The sequence below is a fragment of the Lissotriton vulgaris genome, chromosome 12, assembly GCF_964263255.1.
Source record: "Lissotriton vulgaris chromosome 12, aLisVul1.2, whole genome shotgun sequence".
Classification (NCBI taxonomy): Eukaryota; Metazoa; Chordata; class Amphibia; order Caudata; family Salamandridae; genus Lissotriton; species Lissotriton vulgaris.
Window position 1 is genome coordinate 570,094,603 of NC_141700.1, and position 12,760 is coordinate 570,107,362.

At 41.2% G+C, this 12,760-nt stretch overlaps 1 protein-coding gene across 2 annotated transcripts in view; it reads right to left on the reverse strand.

Annotated features, from left to right (window-relative positions):
• Positions 1–265: 265 nt before the first annotated feature.
• The window catches only part of ARHGAP30 (Rho GTPase activating protein 30), a 128,419-nt gene continuing 115,924 nt past the window's right edge, over positions 266–12,760 (reverse strand). For both annotated transcript variants that reach the window (XM_086945416.1, XM_086945417.1), the window contains exon 12: positions 266–3,809. In XM_086945416.1, the coding sequence (XP_086801542.1) occupies positions 2,142–3,809 (1,668 nt within the window). In that variant the 3' untranslated portion in view covers positions 266–2,141. The remainder of the gene's footprint in view (positions 3,810–12,760) is intronic.

Below are 12,760 nucleotides of genomic sequence, written 5' to 3' on the forward strand. Positions count from 1 at the left end.
GCAGTCAGTTTACAACATTTATCTTGCTTCACCAACCCCTAAATAAGGAACGCATATAGATTAGAGTCAGACTTGAAATAGCTGGAGGCATGTGCCATCACCTTTGGTTAGATCAAATATCTATTCGTTGAAATCAGTATGCAATTATTCAGAAATTACACGTCACATATGGAGTTTCAAAACCATATCAGAAAATGGAAAATAATAACTAGATGGTAAATAATGCACAGCTAACGAAAAGTTGAAATAATGGAGTAAACTGTTATATCATTGAATTCTGAATGTATTTACAATTTATTTTACATTTTTGTACTGCCTGGTTGTTATATGGCCAATCTGAGCATGATTCTAGTCCACCATGACAGTAAAGTAATGGAGATACCAGTATTTAAATAATGCAGCATATTGTATCCGAGCATACGAGCAGATAACAGAGGAAACTAGAATTATTAACCCAATTGTTGTCACCCCCCATTAAAACCTATAAATCAGCAGGCAGATGCTTGATCATTTGTCCTTGATATAGAAAGACCAGTTAGAAGTATACACATTTCATGAACTGCAGAAATTTATGTTCGACAAACAAAGGTTTTTAGCCAATTGCATTTCTTAAAAAATTTATCACTTTCACTGTATATGTTAGGTAACCCAACCATAGTCTACTTTACCGCATTGTGGCTGTAACATAGTGAAGAACAAAATATTATAATTAATTGTTTGGTACTTTTTGTTTTAGATAAGTTATTGTAAAAACTCCCAATGTGCTTTCAGTTCTTTTGCAGAGAAATAAGTAATGTTATAACTTACAATACTTTGCTTGTTTCAGTTCAATAATATATTCTCCAACAGATCTGGATTGATTTTTTTAACGAAATTTCACTTGTGTTTCAAATGTAATCAACTTCATAAAGGATTTCAAATACTTATCTAACATGAATGAAAATAGAAATAAATAACTTCATACAAAAGAGAATGATACATTGTGGTATATTGTATGAGAAGTAGAAAATACCTTGTAACATATGCACCACTATTCACTAAAGGATTATGTTTTAAAGACAAAAGACATATTTAAAATGTTGAGTAGGATTAAGATAAAGTTCTGGAAATCTTTTGCAAAAGTCAGGTTATCAAGTACTTGGAATTTGTTTGACAATATAATTTGTTTTTGAAACTCCTGAGAGTATTTGTTTTCAGTACAAAAGTATTTTGTGAACTACCAGTAATTAGTAATGTATTGCTTCCCTTAACTTTAATAAATAACTGGAATTAGGTAATGTTTGTGACCTAATACTCTTTTGATTGTGTTCCGTACTCAGTGACCTGTTTGCTTCTACTTAATAAAAATAGCACCACTTTGGGGTGAGAAAGCCAAGGTTTAAGATAAGTAAAGTAATAAGTATATTTTATTTTCTCATAAAGGAAGTAAATCATCTTTGTTATTGATATCTTAAGTGTGTAAATGAGAGTGAGAAAATGTTCTAAGTGTGTGTTGTAATATGCTGGCAAAATCTAGCTTCCTTCAATCCAACTGTGTATATGCAATCAAACGCCAATGCATTATAATCTTGATTAAGCAGTAGAAATTGAAAAAGAAGTAATAATTTTTTACATGAGGCTTTTATATTGGGAGAAGTAAGCAGGCTTTACATGTCTCTTTTAATAGAACATACTGGGCCAGTCACCGCCGGGCCTCTCATTGCTCTTGTGAGTCCTAGAATGCTTCTATCCTTTGAGACATCTGGCAACAATGAAAATGCTGTTCGAAACTCCAAACAGTACCAAGTCTCTACATTTGAACCTATCCCATTTCAAGTAAAGGCACACCCAAATGACCTGTTTGCCCATTTCCTTTGGATTTGATATGGACAAGCATCACAGATAAATATGGTGGCCATTGCCATTAATCCTCATACAGAACCTGGACAACTTCCACTTTCCACATTGCCTTCAGTAAAAAGTAGAATGTGCGAAAGAACGTGATGGATCTGAGGGCTAGGTACATGTGCACATTTTTCACCCTACGGAATTCGGGGGTCATGAGAATACTGTTAAAGGTTTGCAATTATCTGGAGCAGTGCATTCATTCTTGAGTAAAGAGCATAGTTGAAAGCGGCCAATGATCAGTCTATGTTTGATTGCTACACAATGGACCGACGCTGTTGGTGTAAGCAAGGACCCTTCTCATCAGTGTCTGACATCAGTGCTAGTCTGGGCATGCTCAATCGGTTTCTTGCAGGAAGGTCCTGAGTGAAATTGAAAGGTTTCTGGTTAGAAACTGATTGTGATTCAAAAGAAAAGATAGCTAGTGCTTCGTGGTTTAGACCCTTCTCCAAGCTTAGGTTGTCAAGAGAAGATAGCGATCCGATGCAACTAACCGGCCTCCCAGACCTAATCTCTAATGGCATTTCTTTGAGTTTTTGAAGATGTGAATTATTTTGCAGACCGGAAGCTTCATGTATTTGATGTGAATCACTGATAGAGTAAGTCTGCATCTGTCTCACTGGCAATTGATTAACATGTCTCTCCTTTATCTGAGCTGCATCAAAGGATACACTTCCACCATTACGCCAGCTAGAACGCTGCTGTTTTTGAAGAGAACTTCCTATAGGATGACTTAGATCAACGCTGTGGCATTTTTCTGGCTTGCCATGCTTGATGCTGTGGCCTACTGGTGTGTCTGTGTTACCTGTGGACGCAGCGCCAACATGAATTTTACTCTTCAGGGCTGGAGGGAGCTTGGCAAACTGAGGTTTCGGGGGTACCACTGGGGCAGATTTTGCTTGCTGTACCTCAGCAAAAGTGGAAATAAATCTCATGGATACACCTCCATCAGGATACGTTTGAGGCTTTTTCTTCTTTTCAAGAACGTCACCAGAATTGTTTGATGCCACTCCTCTGTAACTAGTAAGTACATAATTTCCTTGGAATGGCAGAATAGCCTCCATTTTGAAATTTGAAAGTGGGCCTTCATTTGCAGCAGTCTGATCTTCTAGTGTGATATTCTGTGACTGATTTGTGTGTTCAATGTGATTATCATACATTTCAACTCTGTCGACCTCAGGAGTAGTGGGCTGTAAACATAAAATCTTATTTTCTTGTGTTTGATTAAGAGACTCTATTGCCATGTCTAACTCCAAGAATGCAATTTCAAGTTGCTTCTCACTTTCTGAAGAGAGATTGCCTTGCTGTTCCTCAGTAATTTCTGCATGGTCAATTGAATGCCTCATTCTGTCTGAATTACTGTCTTTTCTCACTCTGTCTGTACCATCAATCTGATGACTAGTTACCTGAGTGTGCATCAAGGAATCTTCTTTATTGTCCCTGAAATTGAAATTGTCTTTGTCAGAATATGTGTCAGGGTCCATATGCATTTCTTCACTAATGTGCAGAGTTTTATTTTTTTGCGGAGGTTCTAAACAAGCAGAGTTGTTTTCGACAATCAACTGTAGGTCACATACTTTTTCATGTTTCAATGGATTTCCAGGGGCTGAAACAGACTCGACTCCTTCCAGTAACCCACTTGACAGATCACCAGTTGTTAGCTCCTGGTAAAGGTTTTCAGACTCATGTCTTGATCCTGGTATGTCAGAACTCTGACTTTCCGGATGCTCTGAAAGAGGTGTCAAGCTCTTTTGTAACGGACTAAGGTCATCGTAGGCACTCCAAAAAACCTCTTCACAAATTTCTTCCTCTTCTCTTGATACTTCTTCGTTGTCTGAGCAGCCCATGGGAACAAAGTACATCTGATCACACTCATCTTCAGAAAACATGTCTTCTGGAGGAGGTTCCACAGAGAATTCTGACTTCTAAATAAGGCAAAACAAACACACAGACTTTAATATGTCTCCGGTTATTAAAAAAATAAATACTGACTGCAAATCATAAAATGTGATCATAAAATTAGAGTTCAAGTAAAGTTGAAGTTTCAATGATTGTAAAAGCAAAAAACATAGGGTTACAAAAATATGTTGACGATACACATATTGGCTTGCAAAATAAACTCTCCCCTACAAAATTTACTTCATGGCGTACAGAGTACTGCCCAATTTGCAATTTTCCTACATTCACATAAAACATATTCTCTAAACACATAGGTGTTTACCACTTTTGGGCTGAATGAAGAAAAAACGAACAATACATGTTTCTGTTTATTGATAGACGTTTTTCTTTTCAAGCATCTGAAGACAATTTCAGGACACAGGTTTTGGATGCCGTTTACCGTAGTAAAGTAAGAAGACTGGTTGGCTTGTGTCTTGTCTTAACTGTTACATGGATAATCTGCTCATTATTAGCACACGCTTCAGATCACCTGCATTCTGATAACTGAATGTATTATAAGATATCTGTGGTATCTCCCACCTGTATTCCCCCCGGCTGCTCCGCATGTAATGGAGCTGCTCGCGGTGACATCACTTAGATTGTCACCGCGATCAGCGTTCCAAGGCGAGTGCCGGGGGCGAGGTGAGAAAGAGACTTGGAGAGAAGCGGTGGCTGAGGTCGTAAGGTTAACCTCTTAACCTAATAAAAGTTTATGGTTCTTCATCGAAGCGTTCTTTTGTATTTTTGGCCGCTTTCACACTGGCGACGAGGGTGGGATTGAGATAGACCTCCTGTGGGGCACACAGTTCACGCTTCGTACTGACCACAAGCCGTTGGTAGAAGTCTTCAGCAAGAAGGGCTTGGATGCCATCTCCAGCAGGATCAGGCGTTGGGTGGTCAGCCTTCAGGAATACACCTTCTGCATCGAGTACGTCCCGGGAACGCGTAATTTTGCAGCAGACTGCTTGTCGAGACTTGTAAATGAAGAAGAGGCGAAAGAGACGCATGACAGGGCGGAAGATGAAGCGGATGAACTTCTCATGGAGAATGTCTGCGCAATCCAGAGGGCATTAGGAGAAGAAACATGGAAAAATGCAATGAAGGAAGATGAAATCTTGGAGGAAGTGTGCAAAAGAATAAAGAGCAGGTGGAAACACGAAGATAAAAGGGAGGAGACTCTGCGGCCGTACTGGGTTGTCAAAGACGAGCTGTCCATAGTCGATGAATGCCTGTTCAGGGGAACAAAACTAGTACCACCTGCGTCGGTGAGAGAGAACCTAGTTGAAATAGCCCACGAAGGCCACATGGGTATCACCAAGACGAAGCAAAGGCTGAGAGAGAACTACTGGTGGCCAAGCATGGACCTGGCAATAGAAAGAAAAATTAGGGACTGCATTCTGTGCAGCAACAGTGACAAAATCTTGAAGCAACTGACACCTCCAATGGTGTGCAGGCCGCCACCGTCAGGACCCTGGGAGGAATTGGCACTGGACATCGTGGGGCCATTGACGGGAGAAGTGCGCACGCCGTGTAATCTGGTGCTCATGGACATGTATTCTAGGTGGCCGGAGGTGAGACTAGTGAGAGAAGTCACAACCAAGGTCGTCATTGAGTTCATGCAAGAGCTGTTTGTCAGGGAAGGGCTACCTAGCAGCCTACTCACAGACAATGGGGTGCAATTATGTTCCAAAGAGATGGAAGACTTCCTGGAGGGGAGAGGTATCACACACGAACGGTGTGCTCTGTATCACCCCGAGACCAACGGAATGATCAAGCGTTTTAATAAAACTCTCAAGGAAAGCATCCAACTAGCCAAGGCCAGTGGTTTAAATGGAAGGAAGAAATATGGAGGCGGGTAGAAGCGTTCAGGTTCACTCCGCACCAAACAACAGGAGTCACCCCCTTCGAGTTGCTCCGGGCAAGAGTACCAAACACCAAGCTATCCCCAGGATGGATGGGGTGTCACAAAGGATGGTCGGATCACTCCAAAGAATCGAAAAGCCTGGAGAAACAAGAGGGAGCCATGTTGGAAAGAAAGGAAAGATATGACCGGCTCAAATCAACACGGGAGGCCGGGTTCAAAATAGGGGATAGCATCAAGATCAGGACCCCTCCTGGTAGAGCAAGTTGGTCAGGATACAGTAGTCCAACCAAGATCACCAAACTGTTCAAGAATGCAGTGAAGACTCAAGAGGGGAAGATCTGGAACCTGGGAAGAGTAGTGAGATTTCACCCACCCGGGCATGACCCCAATAGTGAACGGGGGGGAAGGTGATGTGGGGGAGAGCAAAGGTTCTAACACTAAGAAGCTGTTGCCAGTTCCCCGCCCAGGTGGTAGGTCTAGTAGGAGAGTGACCAGACCCCCCAGACATTTTGATCAATATGTTATGATGTGATGCTCTGCAATGCTATTGTTCTTTTGTTAATTCTCATGTTTCATTTCGCAGGGGAGGGGGATGTGTGGTATCTCCCACCTGTATTCCCCCCCGGCGGCTACGCATGTAATGGAGCTGCTCGCGGTGACATCACTTAGAATGTCACCGCAACCAGCGTTCCAAGGCGAGCGCCGGGGGCGAGGTGAGAGAGAGACTTGGAGAGAAGCGGTGGCTGAGGTCGTAAGGTTAACCTCTTAACCTAATAAAAGTTTATGGTTCTTCATCGAAGCGTTCTTTTGTATTTTGGGCCGCTTTCACAATATCTCAACTTGATAATTTATCAAACATATCCAGTTCCAGAACAATAATAAAACTGCTGGTGAATAGGGATATTCTTGAAAGTATAGTTGCCTATGATTGGTCCAAGTGAGCCTGTACATGCACCATTTTAAGGATAACTATTTATCAAGGAAAATTTAACCATTTTCATTGAAATTTGATATCTTTTAGGCCTTTGTGATCCTATGATGAACACACCTGCTTTAGAGCTAATACCCAGTGTGAATAATACAATTTCCTTCTATGATAGTCTGGATGCATGAGTGTTCTGGGAGTGTACCTTTACCTATTCTATCTACTCCCAGCCTTGTGCTGTACACCACACTAATTGGTGAAATTTCTAAATACAATTTTCTATGTCATTTTTGTGCATGTGTTTTGGTGTTAATAAAGATAACAGGGAATTAATAGAACTGAGCAACACTAGGGCCCGATTTAGAGTTTGGCGGAGAGTGTACTCCATAGCAAAGGCGGCGGGATACCCTCTCTTCCAAACTGAAGGTCTAATTGCCTGATTTACAAATTGGTAGACTTTTAGTGTATAGACAACAGAGACTACTCTTTCTTGAAAGCCTACATATCCCTTTGACTGCCCAAGAGAGTAAGGGCTGACAGAGGATTGGCATTGTGTTGCCCACCCGATTTTGAGTGGGTGGGCATATGGCCAGATAGTACTTCTACAAACTGCCGCCCAAAATGTGGATGCATATATAAGTAAAAATATTTCAGTGACTGCCCACACCAAAAAAAAACCTGCTTTGGATTTTGCTTTTGACATTAAAAAAATGAAAGTGCGCAGTGTTGGCAGAGCTGCACGGAACACTGTCAATGTATTTATAGGAACTGGGGCACGGCGGTTCTTGTAAATTAATGTCCACTGGTTTGACAGATTGCTCTAAATTTGGTGTGCGGAATACCCTTGCTATGGAGTAATAAAGCACTCACCATGGTGAGAGTACCAACATTAGCCCCCAAAGTCAATCAATAATTCACCTTATTTTATTTCACCAGTATAACAAACGTCATAAAAAGTATACAATATACAATAAAGTTAAAAAAAATCCATTCATAAGATTCCATTCAAGTGTGCAATATTAAAAATAGTTGGAGTTAAAACCTTTTTACAATAAAAACACATATGCATTTTAGATTATGACAGTGTAATACATAATGAACGGTATTATCATTGATCCCCATATCAAAAATTCAGCTTTATCTTTTTTTAAAGCGTGCTCAAAAAATTAGGCCAGACAAAAACAAGTAAAAGGATCAACTATTAACTGTAGGAAGTAGAGGGCTGGGTGGCATTGTCTAAATCTAAGATGGCACATTAACTGAGCAATATAAGTCCTCCTTTCTTCATTGTACAAACTGCAGAAAAACAAGAGGTGAAGATCTGATAGGGGAGCGTGAGTCACATGGGCAAGTCGTAAGAGCATGCAGGGAATATGTTCAGATGGATAACACAACATAAGAGGGATGTAATTCAGTCGAAACCTTACTAGCAGGAATCAGTGCTTGGGATGTGTTACAAAGGTTAAATACGATAGAACATTTGATTAACTTCTAGGTGTTAACAGGTATAATTTAACACTAGGCTTGATATGCAGAGACTCCTATCTCTCTCCCCTATATTTTTCTAGTAATAGATCTTTTAATTTCGACCTTGAAATGGTATTACAAGTGGTTGGATCATCAAATAATTTTGCTTGATCGGTACTATAAAAGCTATTCCTAACAAATTGAAGCCACTTTGCTTTCGATAGCTCATCAACTTTTAAGAAATCTCGCAAGATATCTTGTGTAAGCTTCAACTGGCCTTTTCTTCACACCAAATATCACAATAGGGGAGGGGCAAAACAAATCTGATCCAGTATGAATGAACCTCTAGTTGAAGATGACAATTATAGGAGGAACAAGTCTTTCGGGAACCTATCAGATGCTTCCAAAAATGGTCCTTTACTTGTTGTAGAACGGTAATACTAGCAGTTCTCCCCACAGCTGCGCCATAGGTGGCAACGGACACCATTTTTGCCTCATAGATCGTTTTAATTGCTCCAATAGGTAGTGCACCTGTACTTCTTTCCATTGCCGTCCATCTATTGGCCACCATATTTTCCTACGTATTTTTAGAGTCAAATAATATTCCTAAATAGCAGAAATAATCCACCACCTCCACCTCCAGCTTCCTTCCATTTATATTCCAGTTAGGGGTTACTTTTGGCCTATCTCCTGCCACCAGTACGAAGGACTTAGCTTCATTAAGTCTAATTTCAAGATTTTTCAGAAATGTAGTATACATCATGATCAAAATCTGCAGTGCATTGCCAGTCCGGGCCAGCAGCACAGCAGCATCTGCATAGAGTAGTAAGGGTACAGGTGTCGAATTTATGATAGTAACATCTGTAGCGGACCGACCAGGGCCGCTTCCACACCATTAGAGTAGAGAGCATACAGAAAGGAGCGAGATCACACCCTTGCCTTACGCCACAGGTTATATTAAAGGGTCTAGTACTATCGCCCTCTTTCCCATGACGAGCACAGGCAGTATACCCGGAATACATTTCGTGAATAAAGTTAATGATAGTTTTCTCTATACCGATATCTTCCATTATGGACTATAACTTTGTGTGGGGCACACAATCAAAGGCGGCTGTCAGCTCCATAAAGGCCATGTAAAGATGACCTCTCTTGACCACGGTGTGTTTAGAAATGATCAAATTTAAATTAAGGCACTGATCCATCATGCCTTTACCCTTTCAGAAGCCATTCTGTGCGGGTGATAAAATGTTCCTATCTTGTACTCAAGCCTCTAGTCTGTTCAGCAGCAATCGGGCCATTCATTTTGCTGTGCTATCAAGTAGCGTTATGGGTCGATAATTTTTTGGTAAGGTCTTATCCCCCTTTTTAAAAATTGGAATGATAACTGACTTTTTCCAAGATGGAGGAACACCAGCTCGGGCAATAGCGTTAAGAACGTTAGAAAGAAAAGGGGACTATCAATCTTGAATGGTTAAAAAGAAGTCTATAGGTACCCCATCAGGGCCAGGTGCTTTTGCTGGACTACATTGATTCAGGGCGGTATACATTTCATCCAGTTTAAAAGGTAAATAATCTTCCGATGCGGTCTCAAAAGAGCTTAATGGCAATACTTCGCCCGCCTCTCGATGCCCAAAAACTTCTCCAAAATAGGACACCCCGGCCTCCTTACTAACAGATCCATGGTAATTTCAAAATCATTTTTGAGAAATGGGACATTAATTATGCTCCAAAAGTCCCTGCTATTATTTAGAACTGCCGGTGAGCTCTCCCATTCCTCCTCTTTTAAGGCCCCTAATCTGTTTGTTCTCGCTGTTTTGTACGAGAAATGCAACTGTTTAACCTTACCCACATCTCTTGGTTTTTCACCTAACGCCGAGTGGAGTTTTTTAAGTGCTTTAGAGCAGGCATCATCGAACGAGCGAGCAACTCCCAGCGCCTTAAGGACGCTCAGGCATTGCAGACTATTGCCAATTTCTGCTAAAATTCCTTCGAAAGCTTGGGGAATCTCTGTATTCAGTCGAGAGGACTCTAGACAGACAAAGATTTCCTTCATCATTTTTGTGACAACGTTACTTGTGAGTTTGGTTGTGTCAATTATTCCCCATTTGAGCATTATGCCATTTTTTCTAGCAATCACAGGTTTTGAAAATCGTTGTCTGGGAGAGATATCGCTAGGACCCCAAAGCATTTGACAAGTCATCGCAGCATGGTCACTAAATGCATATAGTTTAGTCTCTGTAATATTTGATTTCTTATGGGTTTTGAAACTAAGATATAATTTATTGTCGAGCAGTGAGAACGGTGTGAGAATGTGTCATCTAATTGGCCGTATTACTATTGGATTAGTTATCACAAGGTGGTTATTAATCACTAATAATCTATTTACTGCGTTACCATATCCGCTGTGGTGGAAATGATGTATTGGGTCCCTAGAATCATCATACTATTTCAATAAGACCTGACCTATTCAGAACAGTATCTCATATTTCCAAGGACCAGGGGTATAAATTCCCTTTACAAGGCAGTATAATTATTACTTGCCTGTATATCCTACTGTTCATACTTTCGATCCAATTTTGTCATGTACCACAGCTTCCAACAAGCCAAAAACAAGATTATTATCTCACCAAAAAATGTGTGAAAAGAATGGAAAGTACCTCACGGTAGAAACTAAGCATGGGCGAATTTTGCGAATTGGCAATTCGCGAATTTGCGGATTTGCGAATTGGCAATCTGCAGAATTCGCGCGAATTTGCAGATTTTTTTATTTTTGCGTGTTCGCGGGTGTTCGCGAGGCGCTTTGCGTGTTCACGGGTGTTTGCGAGGTGCTTTGCAATTTCGCTGGATTTTTTTTTTTGCCTGCTTCATCACTGCCACCCTCTTGTTTTTTATGCCCATCTGCCCTCTGTACCACTTGTTTCTGTGCCCTCTGCCCTCTACCCCACTCATTTTTTGTCCCCTTCTGCCCTCTGTCCCACTTTTGTGCCCTTCTGCCCTCAGCCCCACTTAGAATGGCGCCGGCAAGCTGCCAGCGCCATTCTAAAATAGCTAGAAATAGCTTCAACAGGAAGCACTAATAGATAAAGTAAAGCAGGTGCTCCAGTTGAAGGTCAAATTAAGTTACACAATCATTAATCACCCCAAGTTTGGGGGTGATTAATGATTGTGTAACTGAATTTGAGCAGCACCTGCTTTACTTTATCTATTAGAGCTTCCTGTTGAAGCTGACTTTTGTAACTATTTTAGAATGGCTCTGGCAGCTTGCTGGCGCCATTCTAAAAGAGTTACAAAAGTCAGCTTGAACTTTTGACCCAATCCCCGTTCGCGGATTTTCGTTTGCGGATTTTGCGGGAAATTTGCGAATCTTGCGGATTGCGAATTTACCGAACATCCGCAAAATCCGCGAGCGGAACGGATTTTCCGCCCATGCTTAGTAGAAACACCAAGGTGGGCTGCTAGTATAAAATTACCAGTATGCCCACACTTATCATCCTCAGTAACTTTCCAAGTGGAAGAGAAAGATGAAAGTAAAGAGATTCTTCTGGGCTGGAGATTCTATGAAATGATGAGTGAAAAAAGAAAGATGACACAGTCAGTGCAAAACATCACTGCGTGCCTACCAAGTCCCACGCAAAACACAAAAGAGGAGATGCAATCCTCAATTAAAAAGAGGTACCGCTTACTTGCAACCGGGATTTATTCAATGTAGTAAGTGTCCTCACTTAAAAAACAGCATCTAATTGGCCATTTATCACCATCTGGGCCAACATGTTGTGTTGCCTACTATTATTCCGGAAACTTCATCAGGGCAAGTGTGGGACCATGTAACACCTTGCTTGTTGGTCACTCAAACCATGTGGCTGCTGTAGTCCGTCGTACTTGCACACCACCTTCTAGGACAATGCTCTAAAAAGTCGCAGTCCCGCTTGTGTCGGCTAGCGTCAATCTCACCACATCTGCGGTGTCTTTGCTGCGCTCGGTGCTCCATCCTGTTAATCATCAACCAGGCTCCACAACCCAGCATATGCCCTACTACAACTGTCAGCGTTGAAATTGCCCAACCATATAATGTCAAGGGGTCTATGATGGGAATTCATTAGCTGGTCAATGTCCTTCTCTGTTAAATGTAGTACAGAATCCATACTGCCCTCAAAATTATTGTTATAAAAGTTAATTAAAAGCCTTGTGTCCTTCATTTAAAAGAATATGATAATAATATGGTGAATTGTTAAGAAAGGAAACAACCTTGATCCTAGCAGTGGTGGATACAAGAGTGACCAGACCTCCACTCAAGCGACCTGCTCTAGATGGCACCGCATCTGATTGAAATGCACAAAACCCGTTGTGGTTTGTAAAAGAAGCCCAATGGAAAAGCAAAGATCTGGGTATCGGATAGCAGGGCATCAGGCAATATATTAAATAAGAATTCAACCAACCTTTGGTTATTAAAATTAACAACTACACAGTCCCCTCCAATTGATTTTAGCCCACAGCCCACCCGTTACACGTCTGTCCATAATAATATGGTTATATAACATAGGATGACTGTTAGAACTGGGGGTCTCTAGTTGGCAGAGGTAAGTACCTTTGACCAAGTAGGGACCCTTGCTTCTAGTCAGGGTGAAGAAATACACACTGTAGATAACACTGCTCACCCCCTAGGTAGCTTGGCACGAGCAGAC